This window comes from Prionailurus bengalensis, chromosome A1, assembly GCF_016509475.1.
Source record: "Prionailurus bengalensis isolate Pbe53 chromosome A1, Fcat_Pben_1.1_paternal_pri, whole genome shotgun sequence".
NCBI classification, from domain to species: domain Eukaryota; kingdom Metazoa; phylum Chordata; class Mammalia; order Carnivora; family Felidae; genus Prionailurus; species Prionailurus bengalensis.
Window position 1 is genome coordinate 176,776,308 of NC_057343.1, and position 19,522 is coordinate 176,795,829.

At 42.3% G+C, this 19,522-nt stretch overlaps 1 protein-coding gene across 4 annotated transcripts in view; it reads right to left on the reverse strand.

Moving 5' to 3' along the window:
- Nucleotides 1–13,031, reverse strand: part of CPEB4 (cytoplasmic polyadenylation element binding protein 4) — a 67,497-nt gene extending 54,466 nt beyond the window's left edge. For all 4 annotated transcript variants that reach the window (XM_043595718.1, XM_043595708.1, XM_043595699.1 and 1 more), the window contains exon 1: nt 10,460–13,031. In XM_043595718.1, coding sequence (XP_043451653.1) covers nt 10,460–11,584 — 1,125 coding nt within the window. In that variant the 5' untranslated portion in view covers nt 11,585–13,031. The remainder of the gene's footprint in view (nt 1–10,459) is intronic.
- Between the last annotated feature and the right edge of the window lie 6,491 nt (nt 13,032–19,522).

Genomic DNA, 19,522 nt, shown 5'->3' on the forward strand with positions numbered 1-19,522 from the left:
CTCCCTCCCTCTCTGTAACTTCTTTTTCCCCTTTCCCTCCCCCATGGTCTTCTGTTAAGTTTCTCAGGATCCACATAAGAGTGAAAACACATGGTATATGTCTTTCTCTGTATGACTTATTTCACTTAACATAACACTCTCCAGTTCCATTCACGTTGCTACAAAAGGCCATATTTCATTCTTTCTCATTGCCACGTAGTATTCCATTGTGTATATAAACCACATCTTCTTTATCCATTCGTCAGTGGATGGACATTTAGGCTCTTTCCATAGTTTGGCTATCGTTGAGAGTGCTGCTATAAACATTGGGGTACAAGTGCCCCTATGCGTCAGCACTCCTGTATCCCTTGGGTAAATGCCCAGCAATGCGATTTTTTAAATGTTTGAGGAACCTCCACACTGTTTTCCAGAGCGGCTGCTCCGGTCTGCATTCCCACCAACAGTGCAAGAGGGTTCCCGTTTCTCCACATCCTCACCAGCATCTACAGTCTCCTGATTTTGTTCATTTTAGCCACTCTGACCGGCGTGAGGTGGTATTTCAGTGTGGTTTTGATTTGTATTTCCCTGATAAGGAGTGACACTGAGTATCGTTTCATGTGTCTGCTGGCCATCTGGATGTCTTCTTTGGAAAAATTCTCAGACCTGAGTTTAAATGACCACTTACTAGACAAGTGATCTTGATGCCACAGCATCTGTGAACCTTGGTTTCATCAGCAAAATGAAGATAATAAATCGCGGTGAGGAAAAAGATAAGGTATCTGAACAGATTGTGCAAAATGCCCGGTCGTTAGTAGATCTATTCAATTAACAGTCTTTCTGCCCCTTCTCTCTCTAGTGAAATAGCAAAAGAGCCTGAAAGTAATATACTAAATTAGGAACTGTTATATCTGAATAATTCAGCTGCTGTGCTATTTCCTGTAGCGCATTTTCATAGGAAACTGAAATGGAAAACAATATTTCTCCTACTTAATAAACTACTCAGGGCAAGAAGTCACTAGCTTAAGGAAAATAGGTAAATACTACTAAAACTCAACACTAAGGAATGAAGTCATTTAGCCCCTTCTGGCCCTTCCTCTGCCTTTGGAAGCTTACTGCCTATCAGAGTTCCTCTGTTCCATGTCTGCTGGGCCAGATCAGGTTCTAAGTCAGCAAGGAAAATGGTCACCCAAATGCACAATCTTTATTCCTAAACTGAGGCCCGTGTCTACAACCCACGACATCTTTTTTGGGAACCTTGAGAGCAATGTCAAAAAGCAGCCTGTGCCCAGTGTCAGCCTTTCCGGGCCCTCACAATTCCCACCCCCATATCCTTAGCTCCCCAGAGTTTCCTGAGCAGAAGGTACTTCTGGCCCAGACTATACACTTCAAGAAGTCTGCTTGCCTTGGTCATGTACTCCCAGTGCGTGGACCATTGAAAGTATCAGACATTTGCAAGAGGTGAAAAAATCTGATGCAGTCCAACAAAAGCCCCAAATCGCTCAATTCTTCTTCAAAAACAAAAACAGACAAACAAAAATACACCCTAAAAGCTCCCAGTCGTGTCCTGTTCTCTCTCCTTTCAGAGATCCTTCTCACAAGTCCACAGAAGCCTGAACCTGGGGAAAGACTAAGGTGGACAGAAGAAAACTAGACCATCCTCTCCCAAATTTTCAGTCATCAATTGATACGTTTTGGCATTTTTGTTGGATCTCTCCTTTTTTTTTCCTGATAGCCAAGTGACTACCAACACCCTTCTCTGCCCAGAGGGAGGAAATGAAGCCAGCAGTGATTTCCTTAGAGATTAGCACCAGCTTGAGTGGTGAAACAAGCTGAGCAGGTGCAACAGAATGTGGGCCTTGCTTCAGTTTCTCACTATCTTTTCTTTTCTTTTTTTTTTTAAGTTTATTTATTTTTGACAGAGAGAGAGGCAGAGAATGAGCAGGGGAGAGGCAGAGAGAGATGGAGACACAGACTCCGAAGCAGGCTCCAGGCTCCGAGCTGTCAGCACAGAGCCTGACGCGGGGCTTAAACCCACAGACCGCGAGATCATGACCTGAGCTGAAGTCAGATGCTCAACCAACTGAGCCACCCAGGCGCCCCTCTCACTATCTTGGCTTAAAAACACCCATGAAATGTTGTTGTTGTTGTTGCTGCTGTTGTTGTGGTGGGGGGGGGGGGGGACAAACTCCTAATCGTTTAGAGACACATACTAAAGCATTTACAGTTAAAATGATACACTATCTGGAAACTGCTTTAAAATAACATGAAAAGTGGGGCGCCTGGATGGCTCAGTCAGTTAAGCATCAACTTCGGCTCAGGTCATGATCTCACAGTTTGTGAGTTTCGAGCCCCACGGCGGGCTCTGTGCTGACAGTTCAGAGCCCAGAGCCTACTTCAGATTCTGTGTCTCCCTCTCTCTCTGCCCTTCCCCCACTCACACTCTGTCTCTCTCTCTCTCTCTCTCTCTCAAAAATAAATAAATAAATACATAACATTAATTAAAAATAAAATAAAATAACATGAAAATAACATAAGAAGATACAGGAGACTGTCGAGTTGATCATTGTTAAAGCCCGATGACATGTACATGGGGCTCTGCTATACTATTTTGTCTACTATTGAATATGCTTAATTTTTTTCCTAATAAAAAATTTAAAAGTCATGAGGGAAAACACTTTGCCAAAATAGAGACCAAAAAAAGTCAGTAATTTTTTTTAGCAGTGTTCAAGAAAGTGAGAACATCATCTAGCTTTGAATTCCACTATCATTTAAGTACAGTGACTTTCTTTTTAAAAATTATAGTTTGGGGCGCCTGGGTGGCTCAGTCGGTTAAGCGGCCGACTTCGGCTCAGGTCATGATCTCGCGGTCCGTGAGTTCAAGCCCCGCGTCGGGCTCTGTGCTGACAGCTCAGAGCCCGGAGGCTGTTTCAGATTCTGTGTCTCCCTCTCTCTGACCCTCCCCCGTTCATGCTCTGTCTCTCTCTGTCTCAAAAATAAATAGACGTTAAAAAAAAAAAAATTATAGTTTGGGTTATGAAAGTCTTCTTTAAAATTAAGCTCAAATTACCAGACACAAGTTATACAATGGTTTTCATATTTTAAGAAGACATGCTAATTGCAAGATTTTGAATCAATATTTCTTTTTTTTTTTAATTTATTTTAATGTTTATTTATTTTTGAGACAGAGAGAGACAGAGCACGAATGGGGGAGGGTCAGAGAGAGGGAGACACAGAATCTGAAACGGGCTCCAGGCTCTGAGCTGTCAGCACAGAGCCCGACGCGGGGCTCGAACTCACGGACCGGGAGATCATGACCTGAGCTGAAGTCAGCCGCCCAACCGACAGAGCCACCCAGGCGCCCCATTGAATCAATATTTCTATGTGATCACCTGTCAAAGCAAATGAGAAAATGAAGGATCAGGAAGGTTGAGTAGCTTGCCCTAGGTCGTACAGTAAGTGGCAGAGCCATATTTGGAACCCAGCTCTGACTTCCATACTATAATTAGGAGATTTTTCTGAATAGCAACATTCTTAAGTTGACTTTTATTTTAAAGGTTCTTACAGATGTAAAATAACAACAGCTATTTTACTGATGAGCACTCAGATGAGTTCCTCAAAAACACCTGGAAGAACTACTATTAAAAGTATGTTACATAATATTTAAATATAAATACGGCTTTAAAATGTATAATACTGAGGCATTAACTATAATGTAGTTTAGATCTATAAAAAAAATGATTGGGATATTTCTGGTAAATGTTCAGCAAACAGAAATTGCCCAATCTAAATACTCTAAAATATGAAAAGTACTGGCATGGCTTAAGACTTTGAACTTTTATTAATTCAGTTTGCAAACATGAGAGAGGACCTGTAAGTGGCTGATGGAGTTTTCTCCTTTACGTGTCATAAGGCCTGAATTCTGTTAACCATAGGTTAAAGTTTGCCATTTTGCCACAGAACTTAAATAAGCACATGTTGCACCCAAGCATATGTTTACAAATGTGACCATTAATAAAATATTTGAAAATACCATTAACACATTGCTTTTGTTATAGCTAAAGGTGGATCTCTTAATTTGCCTTAAAGTTCAAAACAGCTCATGGAGGGGTGCCTGGGTGGCTCAGTCGGTTAAGCATCCAACTTCAGCTCAGGTCATGATCTCCTGGTTCTTGAGTTAGAGCCCTGCGCTGGGCTTTGTGATGACAGCTCAGAGCCTGGAGCTTGCTTCAGAGTCAGTGTCTCTGTCTCTCTCTGCCCCTCCCTCTCTCTCTCTCTCTCTCTTTCTCTCTCTCTCACATCTCTCTCTCTCTCTCTCTCTCTCTCTCTCAAATAAACATTAAAAAAAATTAAAACAGCTCATGGATTAAAATGACCTGAAACTATCAATTGCCAATTTTATTTATAATGAGATTAAAAAAAAAAAAAGTATGTTTAGTATCATTCAGGGACTAGCACAGATCAGAAATAAATTATAAATCAAACCAAAACAACTTTTATGAGACATCTAGGCTTGCCCCTGGTCGATAACATAGGAAGTGCTTATTAAATATGTGCTAAATAAATCAAAATATACAAAGCGAAACTGAATTCCAGAATAAAAGCTAAAATATACCCAACTCAAATCCCTGGTACCTTTTCCTATCTCTTACCAAAAAAATCACAAATTCTCCTTTGAAACAGTCTCCTTTAATGTATACAAAGGCAATGAAATGTTCTAAATCGCTCAAAATAACTACAGGTAAAATTTTTCAAAGTACTGAAAGATACAGTCTGCCAGTCCTAATGAAATTTTAAGCGTATACACAATTATAAAACTTCTCAAGAAAATTGATAATTCTGCTAAATGTTTTATCTGTCCTGGATTGCATCTAGCTCATGCAAAAGGAGTAAAATGTAAATAAAATATATAGCATGAGAGAGGCGGTACAAAGGACTGTTAAAAATCTTTCGTAGATACCATAATTGTAAGTAATTTCATTGTTTTGCTAAGAACCAGAGCCTGTGCTTCACTCTACTTCGTGTTTGTTTGGCGTCATAAAATAGGCTTTCTCGATAATTTTTCAAGTTTCACCTTCAGAAACTGATTAAAAAGAGGACTGTACCTTTATCTTTCTAGCTACTAAGAATTTTCTGAAACCCTGAAAGTGGAACCCCTTCGGTTTCAATAATATAAAATGTGATGAGAACCTATACTAATTTTGAAGTTAAAAAATTACACATCGCTGTCAATTTATCACGGTGAAAACATACTTTAATTTCTGCAAGAGCAATTTTCTCTGAACAATTAAATATAAAATGAGTCTGTCAGGAAATATGAAAATGAATGCTCATGTTATGGGCTCCCTGCCTTAATTCTATACATTATCTTATCTGTGCTGGGACCAAAAACTGAAGTACAATGTAGTGTTGAAAATATGTGATAATGGATCTTCAAGCTTTCCTTACAGCAAGATAAAGTTCTTAAAAAAATAAACACGGGCTGTTAAATTTAAACTAGGCATATGTTAACGTTAAGACTACTTTTCCATTCTTTCTCATGAACACCAACAAGAATTACTCTCAAAAGCGTAAACCCACGAACTAAGAGCATCTTTCTAGTTGCAGCTAGCAACGACCAAGTTCATGAGGCTCGCTATAAACAGGTTTTTCCTGAAAGACATAGAACAATGTGTTGATCATACTCCATGGCTTCTGTGAAGACAACAACAAAAAATAATAAAAAAAAACCACTCTGCCCTGCCCAAGTTTTGATTCCATCAGAAAAGCAATGAAACCTAGTTGAAAGGTTTTCTACAAAAAGACACAAAATTGTATCTGGTAGGCTTTTTCCAAAGTTGTTCCAATATCTCAATTCTGCTGGAGCCAAAACAATCCAACCCGTACTTTATAGTTTAAAAAATGAATTTTCCTTCTTCTAATATGAAGAAATACAAAGTAATAGAAAATGTTTCCTATACAAAGATTCCCTCCCAGGACGCTATTAAAAAACCAAAACTGTAATGAGGTTGCACTTAGACAACTGCAATAATTCACCATGACTTTCAGAAGTGAAGCAATGCAGTAACTTTCTGTTTTCAAATATAAGATGCCATATATCATTTTAAGGATCAATAAACTTACAACACAAGCAGAGTTATTAAAGTGACATGAGTTATTTGCCTGGTTAAGACAAATCCATGGTGACTGTGTCTTAAGTAAAAGCAAATGGGCTCTAAATCCCAAAATGTCTCCCTATCAAGTTTTAGGATGGTCTTTAGGAAAGATTTTGCGCCCCCCCCCGCCTTTTTATTAATTAATTAATTAATTTATTTATTTATTTATTGTCTATTTGCTGGTATTTGGCTAATGGAGGTGTGAGTATAACTGAGCTGAAGATAAGAGAGTATCAGAATATATACTATACAATTCTCCTTTACTTTCCTGTAAGGACAGAAAATAGGCACCTCTCCAAAGAAGTGCTGTATTCAAATATAATTATTGGCAAGTGCCCCAATATACTATTTGGTTTGGACATTGAAATTCCAGGATGTGTTTGGCAGGACAAGGAATTTTTTTTTTTTCCTCCTTAATGTAAGAGTCAAATCATGCCTTTAATCACATGAATATGGACCTTGTTTCTTCATTTTAAAATTGGGACAATAAAACCAAACCTCATAGGATTGAGAAGTCCTATGCCAGTGCCTGACATACAGTACATACTAAAAATAAACAAAAAAAATTGACTTGAATATTATCTAAGCTTAACATTTTAAAGTTGAGAAGTATATTCTATTATTTTATATTATTTTCTACTTTCGAAACTTACATCTTTTGATTAGCATGTACCAACCATTCAAACTATAAAATTTTTCCTCTCATCTTACTTGCTTCTAGGAGGCATTCTCCCCCAAAACCTGTATTATGTTTATGTCAAGAGGCACTGTAGTATACTGGTTAAAAGCCAAATCTTGTGTCTGAAAAGTAATAATAATTTCTACCCCACAGGATTGTTGAATGAATTAAATGAGTTAATACATGTAAAACTGAATATCATAAGCATGTTAGCTATTATTATATTAATTATACTATATATAATTATATTAGGTATATATAATTATATACATTAGTGGTATCTGAAAACAGGATTTGAGGCATGTCATTTGAGTTCGTATTAATTAAAGCTTTAAACTAAGCAAAAACAAAACAAGAAACTAGAAAAAGACCTTATTTTTTGTAATACAAAAAATATTCACAAAATACAATGCCTTGCCATGTCAGTTATTTAGAGGATTATTCACATATTTGAAACCTCTGTTCTTGCTCCGCAAACATGGATAAAAGAGAGTGTTAAGGCTGGACAAAAAAAACTAACTGAAGACGTTACCCTCAATTTCAATTCAATTCACTGTACGTACTCAAACCTGCACTAAACAAATGTGAAAAACATTCTGATTTATTTCAAGTTAAAACAAACATTGCCTGATGTTGGTTACGTATCAGGTGAATTCTTTCCTTTCAATGTAACAATACCATGCTGGCCTTTGATTGAACACTAACATTATAATGTGGCCATGTAAGCTGGATCCTGTAACTTCTGTGGTGCGTTTCCAGATCTCTACACAACACGTTAGGAATTCCTGACAATAGCCATTGAAACTGAATTACTAATATCTATAAAATTTCTTTCCTAAAATTAGCTTTTTGGGTAATAAATTCAAAAATGGCGGCGGTTAGGAAAGAGTGTGGTTGTGGTCGCAGCAATTGCAATTTCACAGTAGCTCACTTCAGGATCATAAGGAACTTAGGCATCACCTCCATCATCCCCCGCATTTTATGGAGAAACCGAGGTCCCCAAATGCTATGATATTGATAGGGCCAAGACCATAACCTAGGTCTCCAGGCTCCCAGTCAAATAAGTGTTCTTTGAGTTTTTCATATTAAATTTAACCAAGTAATCCATACCAACCCAAAATGGCATTTTTTCTTTTTTGCCAAAAATCAATTCAAAAGACTAATTGTTAAAATACACACACACACACACACACACACACACACACACACACACAGAACTATATTCATTTAAGTAAGCACTACAGTAGTCAGTTTACTAACTTTGTGTGATTTTTTTCAAAACCCAATTAGGATTTTTTAAAATCCCTTGTTTCTATTGTGACTTTCAAATCACCACCACACTTGCTCTTGGCTCCCTGAACCCCACTCCCTTTCCTAAAAATGGTGGGGACGGTGAGCAGTAATCAACAATCTACTTTCTAATCCTACCATATTTGAGCCAAGTATATTGACTCATCCTTTTTCCCATCCTCAGCATAATAGGCAACAATCCTAAGGGAAGAGTTAGTTTCCTAGTTAGTTAGTTTTAGGATCACTCTTAGTCTATTCTATTATTATTTCATATACACCTCCAACTGAACCGAAAGATTTCACGTTAAACACATTCCATTAGCCCCCCCAAAATACTAATAATGTGCATATATATAGTTTATTCATTTTCCGAATTTTTTATTTTTCCCAAAGCAAATCTTTATCAAAAATCAGTAAACTAAGAACAGAAAATAAAGCATGAGGTCACATAAGTTCATTCTGTCACTGTATAGTAGTAAAATCAAGTGTATTCAGTTCTGAACCAATCTTAATCAGTTGAAATGTACAGAATGCCATCTCAGATCTAAAAATTAGCAACATACGAATAATTCATAAAAGTCACCTTTGCACTACATTTTCTTTAAATTTATGTTCCAAAGAATCGCTTCTCGGCCTTTTGGCTAAGATCAAGTGTAAATTTATGTTCCAAAGAGTACTAAAAGCAACTTTTTTAAAAACAGACTTCATGAAATTGCCAAAATCTAAAAGAGCCTTTTTTTACCTAACCACTAACACAAGATAACTGCTCTTCAGTTTTGAGTAAAGAATCCTTTATAAAAGCAAAAGCCAACAGCTTTTTGATACTTAGGCAAAAAAAAAAAAAAAAAAAAAAAAAAAAAGTTTAAAACTCTAAAATAAACTTAATGGAATATTTTAAGATACATCCTAACTGTTACACCTGAATCCTTCAGGGAAGGGACATTTAATTCCTTGGAATGACATAGGATTCTCTTAGCAAACTTCCCCTCCCGCTAAGCAAATGATTAATCAAAACAGATAATTCTGCTTGTGCTGACATCATATTTGGGGACATTGCAACTATTTTGTAATCTGCTTTAGCCCTTGCAGAAAACGTCTCTACAATAACCCTCTATCTGTGGTGCATGCATGTGTATATACACACACACAATGTACATACACACATATGTACATACACAGGTATACAGACATGTATTTTAATCCTTGTTTTTTTAACCTAGAATTGGCACTCGAATCAGCTGTGTGCTTTTGCGCAAGTTATATCTTTCTGATACTCAATTTTTTCCTCTGCAAAATGGGGATAAGAATAGAACTTACCTTGTGGGGTCATTGTGAGGCCTGACTCAGTGTTAGCTTATCATCCCATATAAATTTCCTAAACACATATAAACAATCATACCCCCGAAGTGTACAAACTTAGTGGGGCATCTGATGCTCAATTAACTATGAAATTCCCTTTATGGCGTATCTGTCAACCAGACCGGCTGCTCATTAATTCAAAAACATCAGACAATGTGACTCTTACAGAGTAAAGATACACTGGTGGCCAGAAAGACAAGTGATCTTTGCCTGGATCTATTTTTAGGAACGGTTTATCTACACCCCTAGTGTTAACACTGGAAAATAAACAAATGGATGAAAGGCATCATGAAAGAGTCACTCTGAGATCAACAGTTTCATGGTATTTGAAAATAAATGGGGATGAAGAAAACATTTAGATCATTTCTGTACCAGTCCTTACTGAACAGGGCAGGCCGGAATTTGCAAAGAGGTTTAAGAGGAATTGCTGAATTGGTGAATTCAGACTGTCCACACTGCAAGGTTCAGAGAGGTTCCAGGTTTAAAGTGTAACCAGGGAGAAAACTATAATTCAATAGTTGGTTTTCACTGAATCACTACCCTACACGACAGTGGAGGAAAAACATGAATTCTGTCATCTAGTTACTTCATGTGGGCAGAAAATGATCATCAGTTTCCACAGTGAAATATACTTGTATCTATACATTGTTTATTCCCACCTAAAAAAGTAGGGCAAAAACCAACCCTGCTGATCCTGTCAGGCTAGAAAGGTATTACAGTTAATAATTCTGACATCATTAGCTATCTGGTATTCATAAGTACGCCAATTCATACTATTACCTATGGGGGAGATTACAATTAGAAATTTCCCAAAGAAACCGCTGAATATTTTGTTCCGAATTATACTCCTGTCCTGCCAAAATAACGTCTGGTAATTAACTCATTTTCTCAGAAGAGTTCTGATATGCGCATGAACAATTCAAACACTCTTTAGTTAAACAGATACTACACCATGCAATTTCCTTATTCATCTTAATCTATAAATGGAACATAATCTTACCGGAAAAGGAAAAATGTTGTCAGCCCTGTTCAAGCTATCTTCCATCCAGGATTTAGGAGCAAAGGCAGAGCTGGGGCGAGCGTACTTCTGCAGCTGAATATGATTGCTTGCAAAATTTTTCTTCAAAGGCGAGATGGAGTTCAGGGGCGTTATTCCTCCATTCAGCCCTCTGCGGTGATCTCGGCCTTGGGAACCTCCCCAGCCACCGTATCCACCACCTCCCGGGCTCCACGAAGAAGATGGTGTAGGAGAGGGGCTCTGGTAGCTGCTCCACGGAGAGGGGGGTTTGTTAAGATTATTCGCCAAATGAGGCAGCTGGTTAAAAGCAGCATTTCTATGTGTGAAAGGCGGGGGATGGGGACTGGCGGGAGACCTCCTCTGCTGCTGATGCTGGCTGTGATGATGCTGGAAATGAGGGTGATGAGGGTGGTGCTGTGACAGAGGCCCGATCTGCGGGGAGAAGCTGCCTCCAAAGCCAGGGCTGACGTGATGGGGGAAATTCTGAAACAACAGAGCACCGTTATTGGCCGAAGCAGCCGGGACCCCTCCCTGGTGAAAGAAACTTGCATCTTCATTGATGATTGTAGAGGAAGAAGGTGCTATCGCTGCCGACCAGTTACTGAAACCAGTAAGAGACGATGCACTAGACGTCAAGGGCTGGGTCGAAGTCCCCAGCCCCGTGGCTTCTTGATAATCAAACCCTGTCAACACTGGCGATTCGATTCTTATTTTCTCCTTCCCGTTGCCGTTTTCCGAAGAATTGTCCCCTTGATTTTCTTCCGACTTGGTCTTCTCGGTTTCAGGCAGTATTCCGGCTTCCTGACCTGGACTGGGGGAGAGCTGCTGCTTTTCTAAAGGGTCTTGCTGTTCCTGTGGCTGACTTTTTGCTTTTTCTGACCCCAGTATCTCATCCTGAATGTTATGGGTAGCTGGAGCGGGAAAGAGCCAAGCTGACCCCGCACTGCTGCCATTGGCAGCTGTGTTATTATTTATAAAAGCAGCAGGGCTGGGGGTGGCATTTTGGTGATGGTGTGGAGGCTGCAGATGTGGATGGAATCTGACTGGAAAAGCAGATTTATTCCCAGTATTGCTTTGCACTAGCACTCCAAACCCGTAATCCCCCATTTATCACTTTTAGGATCAGAATCTTATGATAAAAAAGGGCAACCCGATGTCCCGCGTCTTTGCGTCCTCCACCCGAAATTTAAGTTGTCTGTTTGCAGTGTCTTATTTATATAGCTAGCTCAAAGATCGCAGCTTATCACTCGAAAGAGTTCTGATTTGGAATTCTGGTCTCTGAAAGAAAAAAAAAACTAAAAAAAAAAAAAAAAAAAAAGTCTCTTAACACATGGACATGAATCCGACTGGGCTTGTTTCTAGGAGGGAATAAAAACGAAGAGGGCAAAACTCAAGTCTTTGGTTAGTAAAATAGGCGCTTTCTTTTTCCAAAGGAAAATGTACATGAATGACAAAAACACAGCTTCTCAAGCATCTATGGATGTAGAAGAATAAGCCTTGTGCGGAGTAAAAATATATATATATATAATTTAACAATCACATATGGTCTTCCTCAGCAGTTTAGATTCACTCACATAAAAATTAGAATAGGGCTAAGAGGAGAATACGTTCTTTTCTTGGCAGCTTGGTTAAAAAAAATCAGGAATAATTTAAGAACATTATATATTATATATTTATATATATAGATTATATTAGGTTATCTGGGGCGGGAGGTGAATTCCTGGTTGCGGGAGAGGAAATCAGCATTGACTAATGGAAAGATGATCGCAGGGAGGTCTCTGCTGTTCCCGGTCCTGTTTCTGCTCTTTCACGGGGCGCAGTTTTGGCCTCGGGGGCTGTTCCTGAGGCTCTGGGTGCAGATCTTGCTGCGGTCGCTGTTCCTGGGCTCCCCCCCGGCCTCCTCTCCCCCATGAAAGGGGTTGGAAACACCCGTTTCTCCCTCTTGGGGGGATCGCGATCAGCAAGGATTAGCGAGACTCGACGACAGGGAGCTGGCGGCCCGGGGGTGCGGGGACCAACGGGGCGACCTGGAAGGTCCTGCAGTTTCGGCCTCTTCCCCTCTCTGCGGCTCCGGGGTTTTTTTCCCTCATGGGACCCAGGGGCGGTTTGTTCAGTTCTCTCAGTTCGATTCTCCGCAGGAGGGGGGTGGGGGGGCTGGGGGGGGTGGGGGGGGGCAGGGAGAGGAAAAAAAGGGAAAACCCACTAGTGTAGTTATTCTAAAAGAAAAGGGCCTCCCCCCTTTGTGCTCTCTCTTCTTTCCCTCAGATTAAAAAAAAAATCTATAATTTAGAAGGCTTTTGTTTCTCCTCACGGTTGCTGGGCCGTCGTCGCCGCCGCCGCCGTCACTTTGCCCCGGTCCCGCAGTCCCCGCTGTCGTTGTTGCGGACTCCGCCTGGCTCTTCTTTTGCTCTCCTTCTTCCTCCTCTTCCTCCTCTGCTGTCGCCGATGCCGCCGCCGCCGCCGCCGCCACCGCCTCCCGGTGTCCGGGTCCCGCAGCCGCGGCTGAGTCCTTCTCCTCAGGACCGAGCCGAGTGAAATGACAACCAGCTGGAAAGACCGAGAGACACTTCCGGTTCGAAGAGGGAGGGGTGGGGTACCGAGGGCACCCCGCCCACCTGTCGAAATACCAATCAGCTGTTAGAATTTAGACGAGGCCACGCCCCCCGGCTCCGGTCCCCTCCCAGGAAGGTCGAAAGCTTACCTCGAGAGACGCCCCTTCCGTCTGCGCCTCGCCCAGTGAGGCCTGGCGACTGGAACCCGCTCCCCCACCCAGAGTGAGCGCAGCAGGTTGCCATCTTTAGTGTGGGCACAGGACTCCTTCGCTGTTTATCTCCCCTCCCCTCTCTTTGCAGGAGTTGCATGTAGGGACGCACGGAAGAGAACGGATCCCTCGAGCACTAAGAAAAAGAGCCAGGGTCTTGCGGATCCGAGTGGCGACCGGTAAAACCAAGGATGAACGGGAGGCCTGCCCACAGTAAAGGTGGGTCCCAGGGCATCACGTGCTTTGGCCCGAGCTCCGCCCCAGAGGGATCTGGAAGGGGAGGCGGGTCTCCCCAGCCTCCGTGCCGAGCCTGGAACTGCGTACGTCCTTGTCCTGCCTGTTGACCTCACGCGGGACTCTCCCTTCACCTTCCATTCCACCACCCCCACTCCCCAGCGTGGCTTAGCGGGGAGACTTGGTGCAGTCTATCAGGCCCAAAGATACAGCTGCTGTAAACGTACGTGGTTGAGACCTCTTCGTCCTATTCTAGTCCGCTCTCCACACCGTACCAGAGAGACATTTCCAACACGAAAATCTTACGGTCTCCCTCATCCGTTCAGATCTTTCTATGAAAAAGGCCAAACTCCTTAGTCTGGTATTCAAGGCCTTTCCGCTCTGTGGGCGGTTGTATCTTAACACCTCATCTCCGAACAAATGCCCCACACCAAGCTGCTCCAAACACCCTCCCGGTGCCTTTTAACATGCCCTTTTCTTTATTCTCCACTTGGTAAACTCTTGTTTTCATCTTAGGAATCAGTTCAAACGCTACCAGCTCTGCCTCCTGAATTCTCTTAACGAGCATCCATGGCCCATTAGTCCTGTGTGTCTCATGCTCGTTTATCCCATTATTGTAATGGCTGCTTATGTCTGCCAGACCTGGGCTCATTGAGGAGAGGACCTTGTGGATAGGAAGACATGGGTGAATGAATGCTGAAGAAATGAATCAACAAACCAACTACAGTGGGCGCTCTCTGGAATGACAGCCCCCTTACCAAGTCTGAATTAATTCATTCCTTTTGCTGTTTGGAGTTCACGCCTCTCAAACTCTTATCATGTGGGTGATTCATGAGCTGCTCCAGCGTTGGTCTTGTTCGTCTTCGTACATTCCCACTTACGACCGCCATCGGGGACTAGGGTAAGGCCTCACTCTAAAGATGATGAATAAGTGTTTCCCTTTAGTAGGAAATGAGAAATGAAAAATGAAGAGAAGGAATCACAGCAGAGCCAGAGTAGGAAAAAAAGAGCGGTCAAAAACTTTTAGGAAGAAGCTCATGAACACAGGTGGCTTCCATTTCGTATCTGTTAGCCTTCCCTGAATGGTCCTAACTTCTTCTTCTGCCGCAGTCCCTCCATCCTCCAACACTTCCATGTAGAACGCCTGTTTAGAGCCTGAAGCCGTGATTTTTATTCTCTTTCCTTCTATCGTGACCATGAGTCTTACCTCTGCAATTCTATTTGGAGTTCTTTGGGCATAGGGATTGGGTCTTAGTCTGCTGTGTGTTCCCCACGACGGGACATACCTTGAGTCTTGCCGGTTCGGTTCCACCAGAGTGTCCAAGGTGTCATTTCTTCCAGAATGGTTGCCCTGACCACCCCTCTCTCTAACATCTTGTAGACTCCTCTCTTGAAATTACTGCTAGTGGTCAGTGGGTTCATTTCTTAAGGGCAAAGGTTTTATCTGGTTACCTTTGTGCCCCTCGTGGCCAGCGTAGGGTCCGGCACAGAGCAGACTCAGAACACGTTTGTTAAGTGAATGAGTGAATGTTCAGTACCCAGTAGATAGTTGAGTTTTTTGGAGCTACCAGTTCTCCGTGGCTAAAATGGCAGCCATGACTTGGGGGAAAAAGGACTGTCTTTGGAGCCCAACGGTGTAATTTGAATCCCACCTCTACTTATACTTCCTGGTTGTACAACCCTGGGCTTTACCTCTAGGAGCCCCCACTTCCTTATAGACCAAATATGAATGATGTTTTCCTCTCTCACTAGGTTAGTAAATTACACGAGCTACATGTGAAGTGCTGGGCTGAGGTTTTTTTTAAAATACCAGTTCCTTATTAACATATTAAGTGCAGAGAACTTGTACTTCACAAGTGTCTTTTGCCTAGAAGCAGCTGTGAGCATGACAGAATCCAGGAACCCGTGTTGCTTTATACGGGGAGGAGGCAGACCTGAGCCACAGTCAGGGTGCTGCTAGGTCAGCCTGTTCTTTTAAGACTAAATCAAGTATGGGCAGTAGGTTTAGGCTGGACTGAAGCTAATTGTCACTATAGACACCAGGCTCCTGGTTAGGGAGGAGAAGCTTGGGAGGAGAAGGAAGAGGGAAACAATTCTCTTGGATCATTTGTCTACTCGGAAACCCAGGATACCCACCCCAGGGCTGCCCTCCTTAAAAACATTCTGGCCTCGGAAACTGGCCTAGGTAACCATGACAACAATTCAGCAGCTCCATTTAGGATCTCCAAAGGGATCTACAGTTGTAGATGAGTGCTGGCTTGAACGCTGTGCTGGCAGAAGAGAGCCCCTCCATGAAGCATGCTCCCTGGGAACCTTTCCGTTTGCAGAGAAAGCAAGCTCTGCACAAACATTAAGGTGCTACCGGATAAAAACAAACAAAGCGAAACAAATAAACCTCCCTCCCTGTCCAGCAAGGAGCTGACACACCTTCAGAGAACTTGTAGCCTAGTGAATGCCTGTACCTTGCTGGCTGTTGCCCAGCCCTCTCTGGGGTTTGAGGTCAACCACACCCCAAACCCAAGCCTCCCAGGAAGCATGACCCTAATATCTCCTTCACCGGCCTCTTTTAAAGCTTGGCAGGTGATATAAATCTCACCCCGTAATCACCCAGGGTGAACTCTGCCCCACTCCCAACTCTGATGTCCTCCACCACTGCCCTTGAAGCATCCGTCAGCCTTCCCAACAGCACACACCCCACTCCCCAGGGGCCTGTCTGGTGACTTCAGTAACCAGCGCCACCACCCAAGGCCACTCATGTTGTGCACCGTGCAATTCCATAAGGCGCCACGGACTATTATGGGAATGCCACCCCCTGGAGTTATGCAACGTGGCGGCCCTGCTTCAGTTCATCTGAGTAAAACGCAGAGGCACCTTGTGAAAAGATGACACCCGTACAAAAAAGTACCTAGGTACTGCTGTAAATTATATGAGCACATTCTTATTGCGTGCAGAAACATTCAAAGCAGGTGATCCATTTAGAGTTTAGAGTTGGTGGCCCAGGAGCTTTCTGTGACGGAATTGAAGGACACGGTGTCCTTGATATTGTTGAGTAGGGAGCTGTAGTGAGAAGGCAAGTCTGGGCAGGTTCATGGTCCCGTCCCCTAAGAGATTAATACCCAGCTACTTTGCCTAGCTCTGTTACTAAGCCTTCTAATGTAGTGGTAGAATATATATTTTACTGGAACTAAGAAAATATAGGAGCAGTATATTCAGAGGCAGGTCCTGTGAAGGTACAGGAAGAGAGAAGAGTGGAATTACTTACTTTCGGAATATCTTCTTGTCCACACGCATCTGGAAGCTTACTCCCAGAAGGCAAGCTAGACAGAAAAAAAAAAAAACCAAGTCCCGAGAGTAGGTTTTATTAAACCCCGCCTCCGATCTCCACAGTTTTGATATTGAAAAGTGTACATGTTTCCTTAAAAAAAAAAAACAACAACACTGTTTTGTTTCATTTTGGTTTATCATTACTTGCTGGGTTGTATTTTCCCTTTTTGTTTGTTGTTTTACAATCTGCACGAAGCCTCTGCGTCTTAAACACTGTTTTCTCCCTGCTTTCTCATTCAAGGTTATTATCATTAACATAGAGTCCATATTAACAAGCCATTTGGGTGGGGGCGGTGAAGTCAGTTCCTCCAATGCACTGTTACTGCCTAAATGGTTTGGAAAGGTCCTGGACACAGACATGCTTCACTTGAAATTACCTTCTCCTGGCAAAGATTTAGGTGAGCAGGAACAGGGGGTTGACCTTCCAAACTGTGACATGCATCACATGGGATGACTGTTGTGGCCTCGGCCACCTATGTGGATGGGCTGCCGACCTAGATCACCCCTTGCTGTTTTGATTGGACACACTTCACTTCCCTGCACCAAACCCTGGCCTTACTGCTGAACAGCTGTCATCTCATACCCTGTGGATAGGCTGGAGGATTTTCACCTGTGAGACTAGAAAAAGAATAGCTTTTTGGAGCTTGCAGGGAAGACGTAGGGCCCAGAGGTCAGACCCAAATTCTAGCCCCAGCATAGCCATAAGTTCATAGGCACTGGTTCAATTTGATGATTTCCTTTCAGCCGGAATTTTTACTACCAAAAGAGTTTCACTTTGGAACTCTTAACCAATAAAGGTTCAAAGAAAGGCATTATAAAAAAAAAAAAAAATTGCTAAATTCTTTACTAAGTAACTAACTTCTTTTATATCCAAGTTTCCTGGTCCCCTATTCCTGGAGTATATATATTCCTAAAGAACAGTTATGAGTTGATTCATAAGCATCCAGCCTCACACTTTAGTGTGCACTGGGCCTCTTAGCAGCCTGTCAAATGCAGATTCTAGGCCCCGTCCCCCCAGGATATTCTGATTAAATTTTCTCATGCTGCTTTCTCATAAATTTTAAAGTACAAGAGATTCTCTCAAAATTATGTAAGAGCACAGAAAAAAACAAAATCACAATGGCCCAAGCAAAAACAACTTCCTTTCTCACATAAAAGGGATTTGAGAGAATCAATAGAGGGCTGGTGGGGTGGTTTCAGGAAGTCATCAGAAGCTGGGTTCCTTTTATCCCATTCCTTCCCTCCCTAAAATGTAACTTCTGCCTATGATCCAAGATAGTTGATCAAGCTCCAGCCATCACATCTGTATTTTAGACTGAAGGAAGGAGGGAAAAGATGAAGAAGACATGACCCTTCTATTTGAGGAAACTTTTTTTTTTTAATTTTTTTTTTCAACGTTTATTTATTTTTGGGACAGAGAGAGACAGAGCATGAATGGGGGAGGGGCAGAGAGAGAGGGAGACACAGAATCGGAAACAGGCTCCAGGCTCCGAGCCATCAGCCCAGAACCTGACGCGGGGCTCGAACTCACGGACCGCGAGATCGTGACCTGGCTGAAGTCAGACGCCTAACCGACTGTGCCACCCAGGCGCCCCTTGAGGAAACTTTTTGAAAGACCTACACATCACTTCCGTTTTCCTTCCCCCGGCAGGAACTTGGCCATATGCAATTTGGGCAAAAGAGGTTGGGAACTATGGTCTTTATTTCACGCTCAGGTGACTCGTTAAAAAGTGACACTCTATTACCAGTGAAGAATAGGGGAGGTGAATACTGATGGATGAGGCACTTTGGCCTAGAGAAGTTCGGTGTCGTACCTGAATTGTGTACTCGAGTCAGTGCCCTCATTCTGCAGTTGAGGAAACAGGTCCAGGGAAGGGCCGTATCTAAAATCAGTTATTTTGCTCAGATAGTTGGACCCAGAACTCTTCCTCTTCCCGGTGGTCCTCAAATTCAGCGTGCTTCAGAATTACCTGGAGGACTAGTTAAAACTAGAATTTCTGATTGAATAGGTATGGGGTAGGGCCAAGAATTTGCACGTCTAACAAGTTTTCAAGTGATGCCAATGCTGCTGGTTTGATGGAACATGCTGTGAGGACTAGTGATCCATTGAACGTCCCCACTGGGCCTTCAATTCACTGTGACCAGCCTTAGTCCACCTCCCATTTTCTCTGGTTTGCTAAATGGTGCCATGATTCATTCTCTCGGTTGGCTAAGCCAAACATAGGAGTCATCCTAAACTCCTCCTCTCTCCTCCTCCATCCTCTTAGAGTTGGACCCCAGGTTTTCTTCATTTCCTCTCTTCAGCATTTCCTCCTTCCCTCCATCTCCTACTTTGGTTCAAGTCTGCTCAGGTCTCGCCTGGATTTTTTTGCAGATGCTGTCTTCAGGCTTAATACCTGGCTTTGCTCACTGAGTCTTTCTAAATGGGGAGTCTAATTGCTCCATTGTTTAAACACTTTCAGTGGCTTTGTGATGTATTCACTGTATTTTTCAAACCTCAAGGATTTTCATTCCAGCCTCACAATTTTTGTCATATGGGGGTAGCTCCTGCATTTAATAGGTTCCCTTAAGTTGGCCTACCTTCTAAAAAAAACTTAAAAACTTGTTCAAGGTAATGTGATTTACCACTCAAAAGGAACAACAATTATCATTCACTAGAACCTAAAAGTATGTTGTGACATATAAATATTGAAAACAAAATAATGGTGTGAATTTCTCCTAGATCC